At 47.3% G+C, this 26,497-nt stretch overlaps 1 protein-coding gene across 1 annotated transcript; it reads left to right on the plus strand.

Moving 5' to 3' along the window:
• The first annotated feature begins 2,586 nt into the window (after positions 1-2,586).
• LOC106608236 (SNW domain-containing protein 1) lies at positions 2,587-26,497 on the plus strand. Its single transcript, XM_014206073.2, has 13 exons — positions 2,587-2,738; positions 3,202-3,355; positions 3,663-3,824; positions 4,220-4,422; positions 5,621-5,725; positions 5,910-5,979; positions 19,022-19,087; positions 19,220-19,336; positions 20,053-20,197; positions 21,524-21,626; positions 22,163-22,280; positions 23,293-23,456; positions 25,562-26,497. Exons 1-13 carry the CDS (start codon positions 2,725-2,727, stop codon positions 25,752-25,754), a joined length of 1,614 nt encoding a protein of 537 aa, XP_014061548.1. The 5' UTR covers positions 2,587-2,724; the 3' UTR covers positions 25,755-26,497.

The raw sequence follows: 26,497 nt of genomic DNA on the forward strand, positions 1-26,497 counted from the left end.
GATCAAGAGGAAGACGGATGGTCACAAGCCATCAAACAAAGCCGAGCTGCTTGAATGTTTGCGCCAGGAGTGGCATAAAGTCACCCAACATCAATGTGAAAGACTGGTGGAGAGCATGCCAAGACACATGAAAGCTATGATTGAAAATCTGGGTTATTCCAACAAATATTCATTTCTGAACTCTTCCTAAGTTAAAACATTAGTATTGTGTTGTTTAAAAATCAATATGAACTTATTTTCTTTGCATTATTCGAGGTCTGACAACACCGTATCTTTTTTGTTATTTTGACCAATTGTCATTTTCTGCAAATAAATGCTCTAAATGACAATATTTTTATTTAAAATTTGGGAGAAATGTTGTCAGTAGTTTATAGAATATAACAAACATGTTCATTTTAGCCAAATACATACCTATAAATAGTAAAACCAGAGAAACTGATCATTTTTCAGTGGTCTCTTAATTTTTTCCAGAGCTGTATATTTGTTACTGCTCAACTTGGTCGACCAACAGCCTAATGACCAAACAATCAACCAGTCAACTAATTGTGGTTGGCCCTAGACTAATGATATCCAACCGCCTGACAATCTGCCCACTTTACCCCTTCCGCTATCTCTGGAATCCTTCTCCCATCCCTCACTTCCCTCGTCAACTCATTCCTGACCACTGGATGCGTCCTCTCTGACTTAAAGATGCCCAGAGTCGCTCTCCTCCTTAAGAAACCAACACTCAACCACTCAGACTTAAAAATAACAACAGTCCAGTTTCCTTCTTTCTTTCTTTCCAAAATACTTGGGTGTGCTGTCTATGACCAACTCTCTCATTATCTCTCTCAGAACTATCTTGACCCTAACCAGTAAGGCTTCAAGGTGGCTCACTCAAATGAAACCGCTCTCCTCTTTGTCACAGAGGCTCTCCGTACTGCCAAAGCTGACTCTCCCTCCTCTGTTCTCATCCTCCTTGATCAATCCGCTGCCTTTGACACCGTGAACCATCAGATCTTCATCTCTACTCTCTCAGGGTTGGGCGTCTCAGTCTCTGCACACCCCTGGATTGGATCCTACCTGGCAGGCCACTCCTACCAGGTGGTGTGGAGAGGATCTGTGTCTGCACCACGTGCTCTCACTACTGTTGTTGTCCCCCAGGGCTCGGTTCTAGTCCCTCTCCTTTTCTCTCTATACACCAAGTCACTCGGCTCCGTCATATCCTCACATGGTCTCCTATCATTGCTATGCGGATGACACTCAACTATTTTTCTCCTTCCCCTCTTCTCAAACTCAGGTGGCGACACGCATCGGAAAGCGGCACAGGTACTAATCCACACACTTGGTCATCTCCTGTCTAGACTACTGCAACTCTCTGTTGGCTGGGCTCCCCGCTTGTGTCATCAAACCCCTGCAACTTATCCAGAACGCCGCAGCATCCCTAATGTTCAACCTTCCCAAGTTCTCCCACATCACCCCGCTCCTCCGCATACTCCACTGGCTTCCAGTCGAAGCTGGCATCATCTTTAAGACCTTGGTGCTGGCCTATCTAGCAGCAAGGGGAACTTCCCCTCCCTATCTTCAGGCTATGGTCAAACCCTACACCTCAACCCAAGCACTCTGTTCTGCCACCTCTGGTCTCTTGGCCCTCCCTCCCTCCCACCCATCCAGAACAGACTATTGGAGGCACACAGTACTACATAGAGCCATGACTACATGGAACTCTATTCCACATCAAGTAACTCATGCCAGCAGTAAAATTAGACTTTAAAAAAAACAGATAAGAAAACACCTTACGGAACAGCGGGGACTGTGAAGCAACACAAACATTGGCACAGACACACGCATACACACACACATACGATAACATACGCACTATAAATACACAGGGATTTAGTACTGTAGATATGTGGTAGTGGTGGAGTAGGGGCCTGAGGGCACACAGTGTGTTGTGAAATCTGTGAATGTAACATGTAAATGTAAAATGTATTGTAATGTTTTTTTAAATTTTATAAACTGCCTTAATTTTGCTGGACCCCAGGAAGAGTAGCTGCTGCTTTGGCAGGAACTAATAGGGATCCATAATAAATACAAATACCCCTTGCTCCTGCTAAGCCCAGTCAAAGCTCTTCTCTGTCAAGCTTCCCCCTAATGTCAGGACAGGGGAGTTCCTGTTCATCATTTTTTTTTTTTATATGCACTTTTATCACTTGCACTGACTTTGCTGATAACTACTGTTGGGGGAAAATGTACTTGTTAAAATTGTGATTTTGTGTTTATACAGGACCTCCTATCCCCACCTACAGTCAACATCATGTCAATGCGGAGCTCCACGGAGCCCTCCAGATTGTTACAAACTTTGGGAAGTGCACGGTGATGCAGTACACAGCTCAACCTCCACAAGACTCCGGAGGCTCCGCAATGGATTTACACCCCTACTACACGGTCTGATCAAGCATAAATTGGCTTTTTTTGTCACTCTAGATAACTGGGTCTGCTAAATTACTAAAATGTAAGAATGTCAATATTTTTTCATAGTCTTTTACTCGCCTTTCTTTTTTCTAAGTAATTGTTTTTTTATATATCGTAATAAAGTGAAATATGCAGGAGCCTTCTCGACTGATCACCTCACATGCTAGAGAGGATGTCACATGTAGCTGCAATCCAATATCGCGAGATCCTGAAGATTGTGGCGTTACCTACGTATGACGTCAGTCTGTGCATCAAGGGGAGAGAAAAAAAATGTCGCTTACGAGGTGAGTCGTGTGGCAAGGCCTTATTTATATTTTACAGAATGTACAACACCTTTAAATAATAAAATGGCATGTTAAGACATTATGTAAAGTTACTTACGTCTTACCCCCATATTCTTTTTATGAAGTCGATGTTTTGGTCGTTAGCATATAGTTAGCTAGGCTAACTCCTGGCCTAGTTGGCTAGCTAGCAAGCTAACTTTAGCTAACTGCTCTTTGGTGGTTTCTTGTCTTGGAGATTAGCTTGCTAGGTATTTGGTCTATCGGGGTCAGGTTTATTAGAAAATGTACCTTGACGTTACTAGTTGTGTTGTGTCTCAAAACTTTCAACCTAGCACATGCATCGTCCACGTACGCGAACGTTAGATAGTTAGCCTTGTTTACAGTCGAGATATCTGAATTGCGTACATCCAATTTAATAGCGATAGAAGATTGACAACTTTGTATTTTGTTTGTCTGCGTGCAGCTTTCTACCCGCGCCGACCCAGCTGTCCCAGGACCAGTTGGAGTCAGAGGAGAGAGCCCGGGCGCAGAGGTCCCACTCCACCGCCCTGGTCTCCTCCCGCAGAGAACCCCCTCCCTACGGCTACAGGAAGAGCTGGGTGCCACGCTCTCTGGAGGTACTGATATTTACGCCATAACTAGTTTAATGGATTCAATGAGGCTGTGATTCTGTGTTAGCTATGAGTTGTCTTCGAAGGGACTCCATGTAAAGTGGAAGGGACATTCAAAGCCCTACATGAGTTTGCTATTGCTGGTGCTGTGTTAGTACTCTGTCCAGGGAAAAAATAGGTAATGTGAGACTTTTTCTTGGTTTGTGTTTGGCTCCCCTGCTTTGTAGGACTTTGGAGATGGAGGTACATCTCCACATAGCTTCTTCCTCTTAGTCTCAGTTTGTTTGACTCTCTGCCTTGCTTTGTGTTGTAGGACTTTGGAGATGGCGGTGCCTTCCCTGAGATCCACGTGGCCCAGTTCCCTCTGGAGATGGGCAGGAAGAAAAAGACATCCAATGCCTTGGCAGTTCAGGTGGATGCTGAGGGCAAGATCAAATACGATGCCATCGCTAGACAGGGACAGGGCAAGGACAAGGTAAGAATATTATTAAATATCCAGCTGGTCTGCTTGGTCTAGCTAGATCTACAATGCAGTTCATCATCTCAGATGAGCCTGCGACATAAAGTAAGGTCCATTTTATTTGGATTTATGTTGTGATCCTCCATCGTTGTTGTCCTATAGTTACCAAGTAAATAAAGCTGTTTCTTGCCCAGATCATGTGTTAAAATGTGTTTGTTTTTGTCGCGCTGCTATGCTTTATCTTGGCCAGGTCGCAGTTGAAAATGAGAACTTGTTCTCAACTGGCCTACCTGGTTAAATAAAGGTGGAAAAAAACAAGGAACCATCATTTGAATAAATGCGCCCATAGAGAACCAGTGTAGAGTTCAGTTTCTGTATGTTCAGCTGTCTCCTCTGTTCTCCCTGTGCAGGTGATCTTCAGTAAGTACACAGACCTGCTTCCTAAGGAAGTGCTGAACGATGATGCTCCTGAGCTGCAGAAGCCTGACGAGGAGGCTGTCAAAGAGCTGACGGAAAAGACCCGCGATGCTCTGATGAAGCAGGTCTCTCAGAAGATCGCTGCAGCCATGCCTGTGAGGGCAGCAGACAAACAGGCCCCTGCACAGTACATCAGGTATGGTTGTTCTCTGTGATATACTATTAGTGGCCAGTTTATTAAGTATGTACATCTAGTATTGGGACGGACCCCCCCTTTGCCTCCAGAACAACCTGAATTCTCCAGGCATTGGATTCTACATGGATTGGCGTTCAAATGTTGCTCTATTGGGATCAAGGGACCTAACGTGTGCCAGGAAAACATTCCCCACAACATGGGGCGGCAGGTAGCCTAGTGGTTAGAGCGTTGGACTAATAACTGAAAGGTTGCAAGATTTAGCCCCGAGCTGACAAGGTAAAAATCTGTCGTTCTGCCCCTGAACAAGGCATTTAACCCACTGTTCCTAGGCTGTCATTGAAAATAAGAAGTTAAATAAAGGTAAATAAAATCAACCAGCCTGTACCGTTGACACCAGGCAGGATGGGGCCATGGACTCGTGCTGCTTATGTCAAATCCTGACTCTGCCATCAGCATGACGCAACAGGAACCAGGATTCGTCGAACCAGGCAATGTTTCCCACTCCTCAGTTGTCCAGTGTTTGTGATCGCGTGCCCACTGGAGCCGCTACCTCTTGTTTTTAATTGATCGGAGTGCAACCCGGTGTGGGAGTCTGCTGCAGTAGTCCATCTGTTACAAGGACCGATGAGTTGTGCTTTCCGAAATGCCGTTCTGCGCTCTACTTTTGTATTGCGCCGTTGTTTGTCTGTTTGTGGCCAGGCTGTTAGCTTGCATGATTCTGGCCATTCTCCTTGGACCTCTCATCAACAAGCTGTTTTTGAGCCATAGGGCTGCTGCTGGCTGGATGTTGTTTGTTTGTTGCACCATTCTCTGTAAACCCTGGACACTGTCGTGCATGAAAAGCCCACGATGCCGGCCATTTCTGAGATAATGGATGTAGAGCTAACCATTTTTGTGATTTTGGGGGGTGTACCTAATAAACTGGCCATAAGTGTATATGATACAATGATGTAAAATGTGTATGTATTTCTGCCATACAGAAGAATATAATAGTACAAAAGAATATAATACAATGTTTTTCAGACGCAATTTAGAATTCATCATTGTGGTCTGAACAATTGCGTACTTCCATGTAACAAATAGCCTAGGCCTACAAGTGTACAGGACAGTCCCCATGAAACCTATAATTTATTCAAAGTGTTTGTGTGGTTTATTGAAAGGGGCCTGTAGATGCTGATTCCTTGTGTTATTCCACCAGGTACACTCCTTCCCAGCAGGGTGTGGCCTTCAACTCCGGGGCCAAGCAGAGGGTCATCCGTATGGTGGAGATGCAGAAGGACCCCATGGAGCCCCCACGCTTCAAGTAAGTACATTTTCATCATGGTCACTGACTAAATGCTTGCTAAACTTGTTAACTGACATGCTTGTCAGTTTTATTATCTTGCTGGGGTAACTCGAGTCATGCACATCCTTAAACAAAACAGATGCAGACTAGAAGCCCTTATTGTGTTAACTAAAATGAAATGTTTGGTTGTTGATTGTTTCAGGATCAACAAGAAGATTCCTCGTGGTCCTCCCTCCCCTCCTGCACCAGTCATGCACTCTCCCAGCAGAAAGGTGATGTTGGGGTTCAGACAAGGGGTGTGACGTTTGAACGAATTTGGAATCGTTAACGTTAAGAAAAACAATCCCTAACTGAAAACCTTTTATTTATTTAGATTAAAATCCTAGTGCAGTTATCACAAAACTGTCACTAACAGGTCCTGATCATTATAAAGGCACAACATTTAAATGTAACAAATACATAACACAAAAATACTGTAGGTAGGCGATATGCATCTTTCAAATGATTTGCCACGGCTCTAAAGCGCTCCACACGTCATCGTCGTTAACGGTTGTAAAAATGGCAGATAGTGAGACAAAGAAGCAAAGACCTGTATGGCAGTACTTTGAGAAGGCGATAAAATGTAATACTTTGAGATGGCGATAAAATGTAAACTTTGCGAAGTGGAATTGAGCTACAGTGGCAGTACAGGTGCTGAAAGGGAGGCAGCCTGAGACCCAACCCGTTGCTGGCAGCATAGAATGAGGGACGGACTCAGAAAATCACCGCTAATTACAGAAATTATTGCGGTTGATATGCAGGCATTGTCAGTGGTTTAGTATGTAGGCTTCAATACCCTAATGGTATATCTACAGCCAGACTACAAGATGCCATGTTGAAAAACCATGACTGCTCTGCAAGTACAAAGCGCTAACTCTCAAACATATGTGGCGTTAACAACAGACTGTCTATGAACACACTGTTCTACATCACTACAAGGATCCATCACATTGAGAGTGAAGTCCCATGTACTGAGAACATGGAGGAGAGGCACACAACAGAGAACCTGAAACAGCAGTAATACCATCGTTGATGAGTGGGTGGGGGACAGCATTAATACCATCGTTACTGAGTGGGTGGGGGACAGCATTAATACCATCGTTACTGACTGGGTGGTGGACAGCATTAATACCATCGTTGCTGAGTGGGTGGTGGACAGCATTAATACCATCGTTACTGAGTGGGTGGGGGACAGCATTAATACCATCGTTGCTGAGTGGGTGGTGGACAGCATTAATACCATCGTTACTGAGTGGGTGGGGGACAGCATTAATACCATCGTTGATGAGTGGGTGGTGGACAGCATTAATACCATCGTTGATGAGTGGGTGGTGGACAGCATTAATACCATCGTTACTGAGTGGGTGGTGGACAGCATTAATACCATCGTTACTGAGTGGGTGGTGGACAGCATTAATACCATCGTTACTGAGTGGGTGGTGGACAGCAGTAATACCATCGTTGATGAGTGGGTGGTGGACAGCAGTAATACCATTGTTACTGAGTGGGTGGTGGACAGCAGTAATACCATCGTTGATGAGTGGGTGGTGGACAGCATTAATACCATCGTTACTGAGTGGGTGGTGGACAGCATTAATACCATCGTTAATGAGTGGGTGGGGGACAGCATTAATACCATCGTTGATGAGTGGGTGGTGGACAGCATTAATACCATCGTTACTGAGTGGGTGGTGGACAGCAGTAATACCATCGTTACTGAGTGGGTGGGGGGACAGCATTAATACCATCGTTAATGAGTGGGTGGTGGACAGCAGTAATACCATCGTTGATGAGTGGGTGGTGGACAGCATTAATACCATCGTTACTGAGTGGGTGGTGGACAGCATTAATACCATCGTTACTGAGTGGGTGGGGGACAGCATTAATACCATCGTTACTGAGTGGGTGGGGGACAGCATTAATACCATCGTTGATGAGTGGGTGGTGGACAGCATTAATACCATCGTTGATGATTGGGTGGTGGACAGCATTAATACCATCGTTGATGAGTGGGTGGGGGACAGCATTAATACCATCGTTACTGAGTGGGTGGTGGACAGCATTAATACCATCGTTACTGAGTGGGTGGTGGACAGCAGTAATACCATCGTTGATGAGTGGGTGGTGGACAGCAGTAATACCATCGTTACTGAGTAGGTGGTGGACAGCAGTAATACCATCGTTGATGAGTGGGTGGTGGACAGCAGTAATACCATCGTTACTGAGTGGGTGGGGGACAGCATTAATACCATCGTTACTGAGTGGGTGGGGGACAGCATTAATACCATCGTTACTGAGTGGGTGGGGGACAGCATTAATACCATCGTTGATGAGTGGGTGGGGGTCAGCAGTAATACCATCGTTACTGAGTGGGTGGGGGGACAGCATTAATACCATCGTTGATGAGTGGGTGGGGGGCAGCATTAATACCATCGTTACTGAGTGGGTGGGGGACAGCATTAATACCATCGTTGATGAGTGGGTGGGGGACAGCATTAATACCATCGTTGATGAGTGGGTGGGGGACAGCATTAATACCATCGTTGATGAGTGGGTGGGGGACAGCATTAATACTATCGTTGATGAGTGGGTGGTGGACAGCATTAATACCATCGTTACTGAGTGGGTGGGGGACAGCATTAATACCATCGTTGATGAGTGGGTGGTGGACAGCATTAATACCATCGTTGATGAGTGGGTGGTGGACAGCATTAATACCATCGTTACTGAGTGGGTGGTGGACAGCATTAATACCATCGTTGATGAGTGGGTGGTGGGCAGCATTAATACCATCGTTGATGAGTGGGTGGGGGACAGCATTAATACCATCGTTGATGAGTGGGTGGTGGACAGCATTAATACCATCGTTACTGAGTGGGTGGTGGACAGCAGTAATACCATCGTTACTGAGTGGGTGGGGGGACAGCATTAATACCATCGTTACTGAGTGGGTGGGGGGACAGCATTAATACCATCGTTACTGAGTGGGTGGTGGACAGCAGTAATACCATCGTAGATGAGTGGGTGGGGGGACAGCATTAATACCATCGTTACTGAGTGGGTGGTGGACAGCAGTAATACCATCGTTGATGAGTGGGTGGTGGACAGCATTAATACCATCGTTGCTGAGTGGGTGGTGGACAGCAGTAATACCATTGTTGATGAGTGGGTGGTGGACAGCATTAATACCATCGTTGCTGAGTGGGTGGTGGACAGCATTAATACCATCGTTACTGAGTGGGTGGGGGACAGCATTAATACCATCGTTACTGAGTGGGTGGTGGACAGCATTAATACCATCGTTACTGAGTGGGTGGTGGACAGCATTAATACCATCGTTGCTGAGTGGGTGGTGGACAGCATTAATACCATCGTTGATGAGTGGGTGGTGGACAGCATTAATACCATCGTTACTGAGTGGGTGGTGGACAGCATAATACCATCGTTACTGAGTGGGTGGGGGACAGCAGTAATACCATCGTTACTGAGTGGGTGGGGGACAGCATTAATACCATCGTTACTGAGTGGGTGGGGGGCAGCATTAATACCATCGTTACTGATCGGGTGGGGGGCAGCATTAATACCATCGTTGATGATTGGGTGGTGGACAGCATTAATACCATCGTTGATGAGTGGGTGGGGGACAGCATTAATACCATCGTTACTGAGTGGGTGGTGGACAGCATTAATACCATCGTTACTGAGTGGGTGGTGGACAGCATTAATACCATCGTTGATGAGTGGGTGGTGGACAGCAGTAATACCATCGTTACTGAGTGGGTGGGGGACAGCATTAATACAATCGTTACTGAGTGGGTGGGGGACAGCATTAATACCATCGTTGATGAGTGGGTGGGGGACAGCAGTAATACCATCGTTACTGAGTGGGTGGGGGACAGCATTAATACCATCGTTGATGAGTGGGTGGGGGGCAGCATTAATACCATCGTTACTGAGTGGGTGGGGGACAGCATTAATACCATCGTTGATGAGTGGGTGGGGGACAGCATTAATACCATCGTTGATGAGTGGGTGGTGGACAGCATTAATACCATCGTTACTGAGTGGGTGGGGGACAGCATTAATACCATCGTTGATGAGTGGGTGGGTGGACAGCATTAATACCATCGTTGATGAGTGGGTGGTGGACAGCATTAATACCATCGTTGATGAGTGGGTGGTGGACAGCATTAATACCATCGTTACTGAGTGGGTGGGGGACAGCATTAATACCATCGTTGATGAGTGGGTGGTGAACAGCATTAATACCATCGTTACTGAGTGGGTGGTGGACAGCATTAATACCATCGTTACTGAGTGGGTGGGGGACAGCATTAATACCATCGTTGATGAGTGGGTGGTGAACAGCATTAATACCATCGTTACTGAGTGGGTGGTGGACAGCAGTAATACCATCGTTGATGAGTGGGTGGGGGGACAGCATTAATACCATCGTTACTGAGTGGGTGGTGGACAGCAGTAATACCATCGTTGATGAGTGGGTGGTGGACAGCATTAATACCATCGTTGCTGAGTGGGTGGTGGACAGCAGTAATACCATTGTTGATGAGTGGGTGGTGGACAGCATTAATACCATCGTTGCTGAGTGGGTGGTGGACAGCATTAATACCATCGTTACTGAGTGGGTGGGGGACAGCATTAATACCATCGTTACTGAGTGGGTGGTGGACAGCATTAATACCATCGTTACTGAGTGGGTGGTGGACAGCATTAATACCATCGTTGCTGAGTGGGTGGTGGACAGCATTAATACCATCGTTGATGAGTGGGTGGTGGACAGCATTAATACCATCGTTACTGAGTGGGTGGTGGACAGCATAATACCATCGTTACTGAGTGGGTGGGGGACAGCAGTAATACCATCGTTACTGAGTGGGTGGTGGACAGCATTAATACCATCGTTACTGAGTGGGTGGGGGACAGCATTAATACCATCGTTACTGAGTGGGTGGGGGGCAGCATTAATACCATCGTTACTGAGTGGGTGGGGGCAGCATTAATACCATCGTTACTGAGTGGGTGGGGGGACAGCATTAATACCATCGTTACTCAGTGGGTGGTGGACAGCATTAATACCATCGTTACTGAGTGGGTGGGGGACAGCATTAATACCATCGTTGATGAGTGGGTGGGGGACAGCAGTAATACCATCGTTACTGAGTGGGTGGGGGACAGCATTAATACCATCGTTACTGAGTGGGTGGGGGACAGCATTAATACCATCGTTACTCAGTGGGTGGGGGACAGCAGTAATACCATCGTTACTGAGTGGGTGGTGGACAGCATTAATACCATCGTTGATGAGTGGGTGGGGGACAGCATTAATACCATCGATACTGAGTGGGTGGTGGACAGCAGTAATACCATCGATACTGAGTGGGTGGTGGACAGCAGTAATACCATCGTTGATGAGTGGGTGGGGGACAGCATTAATACCATCGTTGATGAGTGGGTGGTGGACAGCATTAATACCATCGTTACTGAGTGGGTGGGGGACAGCATTAATACCATCGTTACTGAGTGGGTGGGGGACAGCATTAATACCATCGTTGATGAGTGGGTGGGGGACAGCAGTAATACCATCGTTACTGAGTGGGTGGGGGACAGCATTAATACCATCGTTGATGAGTGGGTGGGGGCAGCATTAATACCATCGTTACTGAGTGGGTGGGGGACAGCATTAATACCATCGTTGCTGAGTGGGTGGTGGACAGCATTAATACCATCGTTGCTGAGTGGGTGGTGGACAGCATTAATACCATCGTTGATGAGTGGGTGGTGGACAGCATTAATACCATCGTTGATGAGTGGGTGGTGGACAGCATAATACCATCGTTACTGAGTGGGTGGGGGACAGCAGTAATACCATCGTTACTGAGTGGGTGGTGGACAGCAGTAATACCATCGTTGATGAGTGGGTGGGGGACAGCATTAATACCATCGTTACTCAGTGGGTGGGGGACAGCAGTAATACCATCGTTACTGAGTGGGTGGTGGACAGCATTGATACCATCGTTGATGAGTGGGTGGGGGACAGCATTAATACCATCGATACTGAGTGGGTGGTGGACAGCAGTAATACCATCGTTGATGAGTGGGTGGTGGACAGCATTAATACCATCGTTGATGAGTGGGTGGTGGACAGCATTAATACCATCGTTACTGAGTGGGTGGGGGACAGCAGTAATACCATCGTTACTGAGTGGGTGGGGGACAGCATTAATACCATCGTTGATGAGTGGGTGGGGGACAGCATTAATACCATCGATACTGAGTGGGTGGTGGACAGCAGTAATACCATCGATACTGAGTGGGTGGTGGACAGCAGTAATACCATCGTTGATGAGTGGGTGGGGGACAGCATTAATACCATCGTTGATGAGTGGGTGGTGGACAGCATTAATACCATCGTTACTGAGTGGGTGGGGGACAGCATTAATACCATCGTTACTGAGTGGGTGGGGGACAGCATTAATACCATCGTTGATGAGTGGGTGGGGGACAGCAGTAATACCATCGTTACTGAGTGGGTGGGGGGACAGCATTAATACCATCGTTGATGAGTGGGTGGGGGCAGCATTAATACCATCGTTACTGAGTGGGTGGGGGACAGCATTAATACCATCGTTACTGAGTGGGTGGGGGACAGCAGTAATACCATCGTTACTGAGTGGGTGGGGGACAGCAGTAATACCATCGTTACTGAGTGGGTGGTGGACAGCAGTAATACCATCGTTGATGAGTGGGTGGTGGACAGCATTAATACCATCGTTGATGAGTGGGTGGGGGACAGCATTAATACCATCGTTACTCAGTGGGTGGGGGACAGCATTAATACCATCGTTACTGAGTGGGTGGTGGACAGCATTAATACCATCGTTGATGAGTGGGTGGGGGGACAGCATTAATACCATCGATACTGAGTGGGTGGTGGACAGCATTAATACCATCGATACTGAGTGGGTGGTGGACAGCATTAATACCATCGTTGATGAGTGGGTGGTGGACAGCATTAATACCATCGTTGATGAGTGGGTGGGGGACAGCATTAATACCATCGTTGATGAGTGGGTGGTGGAAAGCATTAATACCATCGTTACTGAGTGGGTGGGGGACAGCATTAATACCATCGTTACTGAGTGGGTGGGGGACAGCATTAATACCATCGTTGATGAGTGGGTGGGGGACAGCATTAATACCATCGTTACTGAGTGGGTGGGGGGACAGCATTAATACCATCGTTGATGAGTGGGTGGGGGCAGCATTAATACCATCGTTACTGAGTGGGTGGTGGACAGCAGTAATACCATCGTTGATGAGTGGGTGGTGGACAGCATTAATACCATCGTTGATGAGTGGGTGGGGGACAGCATTAATACCATCGTTACTCAGTGGGTGGGGGACAGCAGTAATACCATCGTTACTGAGTGGGTGGTGGACAGCATTAATACCATCGTTGATGAGTGGGTGGGGGACAGCATTAATACCATCGATACTGAGTGGGTGGTGGACAGCATTAATACCATCGATACTGAGTGGGTGGTGGACAGCAGTAATACCATCGTTGATGAGTGGGTGGTGGACAGCAGTAATACCATCGTTGATGAGTGGGTGGGGGACAGCATTAATACCATCGTTGATGAGTGGGTGGTGGAAAGCATTAATACCATCGTTACTGAGTGGGTGGGGGACAGCATTAATACCATCGTTACTGAGTGGGTGGGGGACAGCATTAATACCATCGTTGATGAGTGGGTGGGGGACAGCAGTAATACCATCGTTACTGAGTGGTTGGGGGGACAGCATTAATACCATCGTTGATGAGTGGGTGGGGGCAGCATTAATACCATCGTTACTGAGTGGGTGTGGGACAGCATTAATACCATCGTTGCTGAGTGGGTGGTGGACAGCATTAATACCATCGTTGATGAGTGGGTGGTGGACAGCATTAATACCATCGTTACTGAGTGGGTGGTGGACAGCATAATACCATCGTTACTGAGTGGGTGGGGGACAGCAGTAATACCATCGTTACTGAGTGGGTGGTGGACAGCATTAATACCATCGTTGATGAGTGGGTGGTGGACAGCATTAATACCATCGTTGATGAGTGGGTGGGGGACAGCATTAATACCATCGTTACTGAGTGGGTGGTGGACAGCATTAATACCATCGTTACTGAGTGGGTGGTGGACAGCAGTAATACCATCGTTGATGAGTGGGTGGTGGACAGCAGTAATACCATCGTTACTGAGTGGGTGGTGGACAGCAGTAATAACATCGTTGATGAGTGGGTGGTGGACAGCAGTAATACCATCGTTACTGAGTGGGTGGGGGACAGCATTAATACCGTTGTTACTGAGTGGGTGGGGGACAGCATTAATACCGTTGTTACTGAGTGGGTGGGGGACAGCATTAATGCCGTCGTTGATGAGTGGGTGGGGGACAGCAGTGATACCGTCGTTACTGAGTGGGTGGGGGGACAGCATTAATACCATCGTTGATGAGTGGGTGGGGGGCAGCATTAATACCATCGTTGCTGAGTGGGTGGGGGACAGCATTAATACCATCGTTGCTGAGTGGGTGGGGGACAGCATTAATACCGTTGTTACTGAGTGGGTGTTGGACAGCATTAATACCGTCGTTACTGAGTGGGTGGGGGACAGCATTAATGCCGTCGTTGATGAGTGGGTGGGGGACAGCAGTGATACCGTCGTTACTGAGTGGGTGGGGGACAGCATTAATACCATCGTTGATGAGTGGGTGGGGGCAGCATTAATACCATCGTTGCTGAGTGGGTGGGGACAGCATTAATACCATCGTTGCTGAGTGGGTGGGGGACAGCATTAATACCGTCGTTGATGAGTGGGTGTTGGACAGCATTAATACCGTCGTTACTGAGTGGGTGGTGGACAGCATTAATACCATCGTTACTGAGTGGGTGGGGGACAGCATTAATACCATCATTGATGAGTGGGTGGTGGACAGCATTAATACCATCGTTGATGAGTGGGTGGTGAACAGCATTAATACCATCGTTACTGAGTGGGTGGTGGACAGCATTAATACCATCGTTGATGAGTGGGTGGTGGGCAGCATTAATAACATCGTTGCTGAGTGGGTGGGGGACAGCATTAATACCGTCGTTGATGAGTGGGTGTTGGACAGCATTAATACCATCGTTACTGAGTGGGTGGTGGACAGCATTAATACCATCGTTACTGAGTGGGTGGGGGACAGCATTAATACCATCATTGATGAGTGGGTGGTGGACAGCATTAATACCATCGTTGATGAGTGGGTGGTGAACAGCATTAATACCATCGTTACTGAGTGGGTGGTGGACAGCATTAATACCATCGTTGATGAGTGGGTGGTGGGCAGCATTAATACCATCGTTGATGAGTGGGTGGGGGACAGCATTAATACCATTGTTACTGAGTGGGTGGGGGACAGCATTAATACCATTGTTACTGAGTGGGTGTTGAACAGCATTAATACCATCGTTGATGAGTGGGTGGGGGACAGCATTAATACCATCGTTACTCAGTGGGTGGGGGACAGCAGTAATACCATCGTTACTGAGTGGGTGGTGGACAGCATTAATACCATCGTTGATGAGTGGGTGGGGGACAGCATTAATACCATCGATACTGAGTGGGTGGTGGACAGCATTAATACCATCGATACTGAGTGGGTGGTGGACAGCAGTAATACCATCGTTGATGAGTGGGTGGTGGACAGCAGTAATACCATCGTTGATGAGTGGGTGGGGGACAGCATTAATACCATCGTTGATGAGTGGGTGGTGGAAAGCATTAATACCATCGTTACTGAGTGGGTGGGGGACAGCATTAATACCATCGTTACTGAGTGGGTGGGGGACAGCATTAATACCATCGTTGATGAGTGGGTGGGGGACAGCAGTAATACCATCGTTACTGAGTGGTTGGGGGGACAGCATTAATACCATCGTTGATGAGTGGGTGGGGGCAGCATTAATACCATCGTTACTGAGTGGGTGTGGGACAGCATTAATACCATCGTTGCTGAGTGGGTGGTGGACAGCATTAATACCATCGTTGATGAGTGGGTGGTGGACAGCATTAATACCATCGTTACTGAGTGGGTGGTGGACAGCATAATACCATCGTTACTGAGTGGGTGGGGGACAGCAGTAATACCATCGTTACTGAGTGGGTGGTGGACAGCATTAATACCATCGTTGATGAGTGGGTGGTGGACAGCATTAATACCATCGTTGATGAGTGGGTGGGGGACAGCATTAATACCATCGTTACTGAGTGGGTGGTTGACAGCATTAATACCATCGTTACTGAGTGGGTGGTGGACAGCAGTAATACCATCGTTGATGAGTGGGTGGTGGACAGCAGTAATACCATCGTTACTGAGTGGGTGGTGGACAGCAGTAATAACATCGTTGATGAGTGGGTGGTGGACAGCAGTAATACCATCGTTACTGAGTGGGTGGGGGACAGCATTAATACCGTTGTTACTGAGTGGGTGGGGGACAGCATTAATACCGTTGTTACTGAGTGGGTGGGGGACAGCATTAATACCGTCGTTGATGAGTGGGTGGGGGACAGCAGTGATACCGTCGTTACTGAGTGGGTGGGGGGACAGCATTAATACCATCGTTGATGAGTGGGTGGGGGGCAGCATTAATACCATCGTTGCTGAGTGGGTGGGGGACAGCATTAATACCATCGTTGCTGAGTGGGTGGGGGACAGCATTAATACCGTCGTTGATGAGTGGGTGTTGGACAGCATTAATACCGTCGTTACTGAGTGGGTGGTGGACAGCATTAATACCATCGTTACTGAGTGGGTGGGGGACAGCATTAATACCATCATTGATGAGTGGGTGGTGGACAGCATTAATACCATCGTTGATGAGTGGGTGGTGAACAGCATTAATACCATCGTTACTGAGTGGGTGGTGGACAGCATTAATACCATCGTTGATGAGTGGGTGGTGGGCAGCATTAATAACATCGTTGCTGAGTGGGTGGGGGACAGCATTAATACCGTCGTTGATGAGTGGGTGTTGGACAGCATTAATACCGTCGTTACTGAGTGGGTGGTGGACAGCATTAATACCATCGTTACTGAGTGGGTGGGGGACAGCATTAATACCATCATTGATGAGTGGGTGGTGGACAGCATTAATACCATCGTTGATGAGTGGGTGGTGAACAGCATTAATACCATCGTTACTGAGTGGGTGGTGGACAGCATTAATACCATCGTTGATGAGTGGGTGGTGGGCAGCATTAATACCATCGTTGATGAGTGGGTGGGGGACAGCATTAATACCATTGTTACTGAGTGGGTGGGGGACAGCATTAATACCATTGTTACTGAGTGGGTGTTGAACAGCATTAATACCATCGTTACTGAGTGGGTGGGGGACAGCATTAATACCATCGTTGATGAGTGGGTGGGGACAGCAGTAATACCATCGTTACTGAGTGGGTGGGGGGACAGCATTAATACCATCGTTGATGAGTGGGTGGGGGGCAGCATTAATACCATCGTTGATGAGTGGGTGGGGGACAGCATTAATACCATCGTTGCTGAGTGGGTGGGGGACAGCATTAATACCATCGTTGATGAGTGGGTGGTGGACAGCATTAATACCATCGTTACTGAGTGGGTGGTGGACAGCATTAATACCATCGTTACTGAGTGGGTGGTGGACAGCATTAATACCATCGTTACTGAGTGGGTGGGGGACAGCATTAATACCATCGTTACTGAGTGGGTGGGGGACAGCATTAATACCATCGTTGATGAGTGGGTGGTGGACAGCATTAATACCATCGTTACTGAGTGGGTGGTGGACAGCATTAATACCATCGTTGATGAGTGGGTGGGGGGACAGCATTAATACCATCGTTGATGAGTGGGTGGGGGGACAGCATTAATACCATCGTTGATGAGTGGGTGGGGGGACAGCATTAATACCATCGTTGATGAGTGGGTGGTGGACAGCATTAATACCATCGTTGATGAGTGGGTGGTGGACAGCATTAATACCATCGTTACTGAGTGGGTGGTGGACAGCATTAATACCATCGTTGATGAGTGGGTGGTGGACAGCATTAATACCATCGTTGATGAGTGGGTGGGGGAACAGCATTAATACCATCGTTGCTGAATGGGTGGGGGACAGCAGTAATACCATCGTTGCTGAGTGGGTGGTGGACAGCATTAATACCATCGTTGATGAGTGGGTGGTGGACAGCATTAATACCATCGTTACTGAGTGGGTGTTGGACAGCATTAATACCATCGTTGATGAGTGGGTGGTGGACAGCATTAATACCATCGTTGATGAGTGGGTGGGGGGACAGCATTAATACCATCGTTGCTGAATGGGTGGGGGACAGCAGTAATACCATCGTTGCTGATTGGGTGGTGGACAGCATTAATACCATCGTTGATGAGTGGGTGGTGGACAGCATTAATACCATTGTTACTGAGTGGGTGGGGGGACAGCATTAATACCATCGTTGATGAGTGGGTGGGGGGACAGCATTAATACCATCGTTGATGAGTGGGTGGTGGACAGCATTAATACCATCGTTGACTGAGTGGGTGGTGGACAGCATTAATACCATCGTTGATGAGTGGGTGGGGGGACAGCATTAATACCATCGTTGATGAGTGGGTGGGGGGACAGCATTAATACCATCGTTGATGAGTGGGTGGGGGACAGCATTAATACCATCGTTGCTGAGTGGGTGGGGGACAGCATTAATACCATCGTTGCTGAGTGGGTGGGGGGACAGCTGTAAGGTGGGTGATGTCTAGCTGGTTGGTAACCATGACTTCGGTATGTTGAACTGCAGTACCACCTAGCTGTTACACGGCGGACCATATCTGAATTGTGATTTTATGAAGAAAATAAATTGAATGAAAGAGAAAAATGGCAGTTTAAATGTTTGTTTTTTTTTTACTTAAAAAAAAGATTCACATCCCTAGTTCAGACCGTAGGGGTTCAGACCGTATGGGTTCAGACAGATGCACACATCTCAAGGTTTAGGCTAAGTTACTACAGTTCTGTTTTGAGCACTTTAATTCTGTTTTAAAAGCATCGGGCCAATTGAAAATACATCAATCTGTAACATTAACCCATTTACACAGCCAGAGGGAGAATCTGGAACCTTCTCCCTCTAGCTGTGGAAATGTTGGACAAAGACGTGACGTGTTTTCTCTCTGTCCTTTCAGATGACTGTGAAGGAGCAACAGGAGTGGAAGATTCCCCCCTGTATTTCAAACTGGAAGAACGCAAAGGTACTGACTCGAATTCTGCTTCCTCCCTCTGGAGACGCTGGTGAATCAATGAGACATTTATCTTTGTTTGAGGCCAAGAGCGACAACATTGCAAGTAGCCCATCTCCTGCGTTCTGTGTTTTGTCTCCCTAGGGTTACACCATCCCACTGGACAAGCGTCTGGCTGCGGACGGTAGAGGACTGCAGACCGTTCACATCAACGAGAACTTTGCCAAACTGGCCGAGGCGCTCTACATTGCTGACAGAAAGGTAAACTGTCTGTGTGTTTGGACCTTGGTGTTCGTCCTGTGCCTTAGCAACTTCTCAGAGCCTCTCTGAAATAATGTTTTGGTGGTGAATGGTCTTCTCTTTTTGTCCATTTCAAAGCCAACTACAGTTCTGTATGATATAGATTTCCGAGTGATTCTGTCCCCATTTATTTTTCTTTATTTCACCTTTATTTAACCAGGTAGGCAAGTTGAGAACAAGTTCTCATTTACAATTGCGACCTGGCCAAGATAAAGCAAGCAGTTTGACACATTCAACAACACAGAGTTACACATGGAGTAAAACAAACATAGAGTCAATAATATAGTAGAAAAATAAGTCTAAATACAAAGTGAGCAAATGAGATGAGATAAGGGAGGTAAAGGCAAAAAAGGCCATGTTGGCGAAGTAAATACAATCTAGCAAGTAAAACACTGGAATGTTAGATTTGCAGTGGAAAAAAGTGCAAAGTAGAAATAATGGGGTGCAAAGGAGCAAAATAAATAAATACAGTAGGGGAGGAGGTAGTTGTTTGGGCTAAATTATAGATGGGCTATGTGCAGTGATCTGAGAGCTGGTGCTTAAAGCTAGTGAGGGAGATAAGTGTTTCCAGTTTTAGAGATTTTTGTAGTTCGTTCCAGTCATTGGCAGCAGAGAATTGGAAGGAGATACGGCCTGGAAAATTCTAATCTGTGTTCTCTCTTTGTTGTTGAGTCTAGGCCAGAGAGGCTGTGGAGATGAGAGCCCAGGTGGAGAAGAAGATGGCCCAGAAAGAGAAGGAGAAGAAGGAGGAGAAGCTCAGAGAGCTGGCCCAGATGGCCCGAGACCGCAGGGCAGGGATCAAAGGTCACGGAGGGGACAAAGGTCAGTTCACCACCGTCTTCCTGCTTTAATTTTACCCTAACCACAGATCTAGGATCAGATCGTCTGTTTATGATTTCATGTTTTTCTGTACAAGGACTGCCAATGTAAAGAGTTGCAAAGTATCAAAGCTGTGTGCATGGTCACAAATCCCTAATAAGTACATTTGAAATAAGATATACTGACAGTGTTTAACCAAACGCAGCATTTAGAAAGACTTTCTGAGTCTTGTCCAAGTAGCTCTGTGCATGCAGAGGGAGGACTAGACTCTAGCTGTCGTTTGTGAGTGAGTCTCCTGGGAACCCCCTTGCTCCCTCTCTCCCCCTGCACTGTCCCACTCTCTCATCCCCTGTTTCTTCTCCCACTCTCCCCCTGCACTGTCCCACTCTCATCCCCTGTTTCTTCTCTCATCCCCTGTTTCTTCTCCCACTCTCCCCCTGCACTGTCCCACTCTCATCCCCTGTTTCTTCTCCCGTCACTCATCCCCTGTTTCTTCTCCCACTCTCCCCCTGCACTGTCCCACTCTCTCATCCCCTGTTTCTTCTCCCACTCTCCCCCTGCACTGTCCCACTCTCATCCCCTGTTTCTTCTCCCTCTCTCCCCCTGCACTGTCCCACTCTCATCCCCTGTTTCTTCTCCCTCTCTCCCCCTGCACTGTCCCACTCTCATCCCCTGTTTCTTCTCCCTCTCTCCCCCTGCACTGTCCCACTCTCATCCCCTGTTTCTTCTCCCTCTCTCCCCCTGCACTGTCCCACTCTCATCCCCTGTTTCTTCTCCCACTCTCCCCCTGCACTGTCCCACTCTCATCCCCTGTTTCTTCTCCCTCTCTCCCCCTGCACTGTCCCACTCTCATCCCCTGTTTCTTCTCCCTCTCTCCCCCTGCACTGTCCCACTCTCATCCCCTGTTTCTTCTCCCACTCTCCCCCTGCACTGTCCCACTCTCATCCCCTGTTTCTTCTCCCTCTCTCCCCCTGCACTGTCCCACTCTCATCCCCTGTTTCTTCTCCCTCTCTCCCCCTGCACTGTCCCACTCTCATCCCCTGTTTCTTCTCCCACTCTCCCCCTGCACTGTCCCACTCTCATCCCCTGTTTCTTCTCCCACTCTCCCCCTGCACTGTCCCACTCTCATCCCCTGTTTCTTCTCCCTCTCTCCCCCTGCACTGTCCCACTCTCATCCCCTGTTTCTTCTCCCTCTCTCCCCCTGCACTGTCCCACTCTCATCCCCTGTTTCTTCTCCATCTCTCTCCTTTCATACCTCCATCTGCTATCACTCCCTCTCCTATACCTCCCCTGTATTTCTCTCTCCTCCCTCCGTCTCTCCCGTGGCAGGTGGAGAGGACGGTGAGGCCAGAGAGCGTGACGAGATCCGTCATGACAGGAGGAAAGAGAGACAGCACGACAGGAACATCTCCAGAGCTGCCCCTGATAAGAGGTACAATCATTTTTAACAACGCAACACACATACATGCACACACCAATACATACACACACAAGTACTCCAGTCACACACACATACACACTCGACACGCTCACTTTACACACACACCCTGTGGAATCATTCATGGTGCGTAAGAAACGTTAAATGAATGCAGCTTACCACAGCAGCACCCAGCCCTGACCCCTTGTCTGTCTGTCTGCTACGACTGCAGGGAGACTGCGAGGGAGGGGGAGAGGGGGGGGCAGGGAGCAAGAGGAAGGCAGGGAGTGAGAGAAGAGAGAGACCAACAGTGACTACTTAACCTTGCCATCGCTTCTGCTGGACGTAATTATCTGCAGATTTGTAGAGATTGGGATGATAACATTATGGGACTGGTATGTGCCCTGGTGCTCTAGTGTGGTTTGGAGCAGAAACTAATTCCACACAAAGCTACAGAGGTTAGGTGCACTAGGTTTAGTAGTACTCCTAAATGAATGTCTCCTGTCGTCTCTCCTTCCTCAACTGTCTGTCTGGTGTATTTCCATCGTCAGGTCGAAGCTGCAGAGAGACCAGGACAGAGATGTCAGTGAGCTCATCGCTCTGGGCCAGCCCAACCCTAGAGCCTCCAGTGAGGCTCAGTACGACCAGAGACTGTTTAACCAGAGCAAGGTGAGATGGAGCGCGCACACACACACACACACACACACACACACACACACACACACACTAGTGATGCGCAGCTTGACCAATAACCTGCCGTCCCCACGGTTATATCCACAGGCGGGTGGGGTTAGGGTCATGAAATATTGTGTGGCTGAAGGAGGGTAGAATAAAGACAAAACAATACCGTAACACATTCATTTATGCATAATTCTTGTGCAATTTATATCTATAGGCTACATTGAGTTTTTTTCTTTCATTATTTTAGTCTGTATGGCGTTAGTGTGTAATCCTAGGCTTTAGGGCCTAACTGTACGTGTGCCAAATACACACCAATTGCCAAATGCTTTTGGGAACGGGCAGAAAAAGCTTTCGTCGAACCACGGGGGGAAGAACATGATTAGAGTTTTATTCAATAAGAGGAAGGCTGTGAAATGGAGAGTTGAAAAATAAAGAGAAGGGAGGGCCAGAAAAGTAATGTGGTCAAACGGGTGATGGCAGTGCTGGCTAGGTTATGTGATTTGTGAGGCGCTATACAAATTCGACAGTCACCAGATGGGGACTTCAAATAGGCCTACAGCACATAAAGAGAACTGTAGCCTACTGTTCAGATGGGTTGAATGGAAACTGAAATCTGGACACTGACTGTAGCTCTGTAACCTCTCACATAGCCTCAGTATGAACTCCTGCTGAATTAAGCATTTCTTGCAGTAAAATGATACATCAAATGTAGGCTACATTTTGACTGGGGAACAGGATGGAGAAATATGATTGACTTCTTTCAGCATCTTGAGAGAATGTGAATGTGCAGTTAGGGACCGTCTGTAAAAGTTGATCTTCATCAGCATCATAAAAGCTGATAGTATTTAAAGCAAATAAAATATGCATCCAAGCCGAACTGAAATTATCAGAAACAAGATGGGTTGTTTTCACTGGTTTTTATTTCCTTACAACCAGTCAAACTGATTTAATTTGGACATTTTGCACAGAAAATCTTACACATTGTTTTGGGTCCCCCCAGGGTATGGACAGTGGTTTTGCAGGCGGGGAGGATGAGATGTACAACGTGTACGACCAGCCGTTCAGGAGAGGCAGCGACATGGCCCAGAACATCTACCGGCCCACCAAGAGCTCTGACAAGGACATGTATGGGGACGACCTGGACACACTCATGCAGAGCAGCAAGTACGCAAGGACATCTGTTATGTTACCCTTCTGTGTTTATGATATACTGTTAGATATACACACATGTACAAGGACATCTGTTATGTTACCCTTCTGTGTTTATGATATACTGTTAGATATATATACACACATATATATGTGTATATGTACAAGGACATGTCTGGAAATGACTGGGACATCTAGCTGGGCGATATGGACAAAAATCCATATCGTGGTAAATTACCTGAATTGATGCGGTAACGATTAAATAGAACGATAAGTTTAACATTTAGATTTTATTAGGATCCACATTAGCCGATACCAGTGGTGACAGCTAGTCTTACTGGAGTCCAACACCGTAAAAGATAATATAGACTAAATACAATTTCCATACATTTAAAAACATGAACACGTAGTGTGTTTGTGCATCTATCAGCTCCACATACATGTCAGTACATACGCACAACCAGTAGGTCACGTGTCGGTACGTACGCACAACCAGTAGGTCACGTGTCGGTACGTGCGCACAACCAGTAGGTCACGTGTCGGTACGTACGCACAACCAGTAGGTCACGTGTCGGTATGCGCGCACAACCAGTAGGTCACGTGTCGGTACGCGCGCACAACCAGTAGGTCACGTGTCGGTACGCGCGCACAACCAGTAGGTCACGTGACGGTAGGTACGCACAACCAGTAGGTCACGTGTCGGTACGTACGCACAACCAGTAGGTCACGTGTCGGTACGTACGCACAACCAGTAGGTCACGTGTCGGTACGTACGCACAACCAGTAGGTCACGTGTCGGTACGTACGCACAACCAGTAGGTCACGTGTCGGTACGTACGCACAACCAGTAGGTCACGTGTCGGTACGTACGCACAACCAGTAGGTCACGTGTCGGATGCGTGCGCACAACCAGTAGGTCACGTGTCGGTACGTACGCACAACCAGTAGGTCACGTGTCGGTACGTACGCACAACCAGTAGGTCACGTGTCGGTACGTACGCACAACCAGTAGGTCACGTGGGGGAGAGGAATTGTGCCGTGAGGTGTTGCTTTATTTGTTTTTTTGAAACCAGGTTTGCTCTGTGTATTACTGTTTCCTTGAATTTGTTCTGGACCTGGGGACTGTGAAAAGACCCCAGGTGGCATGTCTGGTGGGGTGTGTGTCAGTGCTGTTGACTAATGCAAACCATTTGGCATTTTCAACACATTGTTTCTTATAAAAAGAAGTGATGCAGTCAGTCTCTCCTCAACTCTTAGCCAAGAGAGACTGGCTGCATAGTATTTCTATCAGCCCTCTGGTTACAATGAAGAACAAAGCATGCTGGGGGAGGAGAGGTGTTCCTAATGTTTGATATACTGTATGGAGACAAACTGGACACGCTCATACAGAGTAACAGGCTGCTGCTTCCTCTCTGGGAGAGACGTATGGAGAGATACACAGTCCACTGCTGATAAATAAACACACTGCCGGAACACTCCAGTCTGTAGGTACTATAGGGATCTTTCACTCAGTGGACTGTGCACTTCTTACCAGGGGTTGACCGTATAGTGTGTATACCAGAGCAGAATGTCTGTACTTCATCTGCAGCATCCCTCCCCTGATGTCCACAGCGTCTCCTCAGACAGTCTTCCTTACTTTCACTGGCTGCTTTATGTGATTGGTTTCTTTACTGGGCTACAGGTAACAGGTCACTGTAACAGGGACTGGTGGTGGAATGTGAAACTAGCTATAGGTTGATAAGCCGTATGGAACAGTCTATCAGTGGTAAATTCAACCTGCCCTTATTATGTTTGAAGTATGGAGACATTAGACCTTGAAAGTTAAATGGAAAACACTTCAAAGGATGAATTGTTTAATGCATTTATTTACTCAGCACTGCACTTCATATGGGTCATACCAAGTCTGTCCTCTGTACCTACCAGAATTCAACACCCAACCATGTTTGAAGAAAGTGTTCACTCAAAAACAATCTATTTCCAAATGATTCAACTTCCCTTATCTCTGTCCCCTCCCCTCTACACCCCAGGGTTGTAGGGAACTAAATGAATTTAAAATCCTTCTTGACGGGTGCACATTATTTGCCCAGCACTAATGCAACTGATTCCTCCTCCCCTTCCAGGTTTGTTCCGGACCGTGAGTTCTCTGGTACGGACCACGGTCCTCGTCGTGACGGCCCAGTCCAGTTTGAGGAGGATCCGTTCGGTCTGGACAAGTTCTTGGAGGAGGCGAAGCAACATGGCGGCTCCAAGAGACCCTCCACCAGTAGAGGCTCCAAGGACTACGACCACGACAAGAAACGCAGGAAGGAGTGAGGACGGAGCAAGAGACCCAGTCTGGTGGGATGGGAGGGTAGCGTTCAGTAGGCACAAAAATGGCTGCGAATGTTTTGAAACAAGTTTCCACCTGAGACGACAAGTCTGATAGTGGGGGATGGAAGGGTAGCGTTCATTTGGCACAAAATCTCCTAAAACATTTTGAAAAGTAGGAGTTGCCATTTTAACTAAAACACGCTAATTTTCCTTTTTTTTTTTTTTTTTTACTTTGATATAGTGTTCTGCTTTTGTGCCCACTGAATGCGACCCAGAGTTTTATTTTGGGGGGGGAGGGAGAGTTGGGTCAGAGCCTTGGCTGGGACAGTACAGATGTCAGTTTGTCTCGTCTGTTGTATGGCTGAAACCCCAAGGAACTAGCAGGGATTGTTCTTCACATCTATGTTGATGATTACCTTTTTTCTATTTTCTTTACACCATCCCTTAATCTTTACATGGAACAGAGTCTCGCCTGTGAAGTGTTTTAAAGTAAAGCCCCCTAGTTGTATTAAGCAATGTTGACTCGTTTTGATAAATGATCTTTGATCTAGCAGCATTCCTGTGATTTGAGTTTGAATTCCGATCTTAGGTGATCTATTGTATCTTGGTGATAACTACACAAACTCTGTTATGGCTGGGATAGTGTAACCCTACTCTGTTACCACTGAATACACTTCAAATAGTGGATTGAACGTGTCTCGTATTTTTAGGTTTGTGCTAATAAACATAAAACCAGTGTGATTCTA

The sequence above is a fragment of the Salmo salar genome, chromosome ssa06, assembly GCF_905237065.1.
Source record: "Salmo salar chromosome ssa06, Ssal_v3.1, whole genome shotgun sequence".
Classification (NCBI taxonomy): Eukaryota; Metazoa; Chordata; class Actinopteri; order Salmoniformes; family Salmonidae; genus Salmo; species Salmo salar.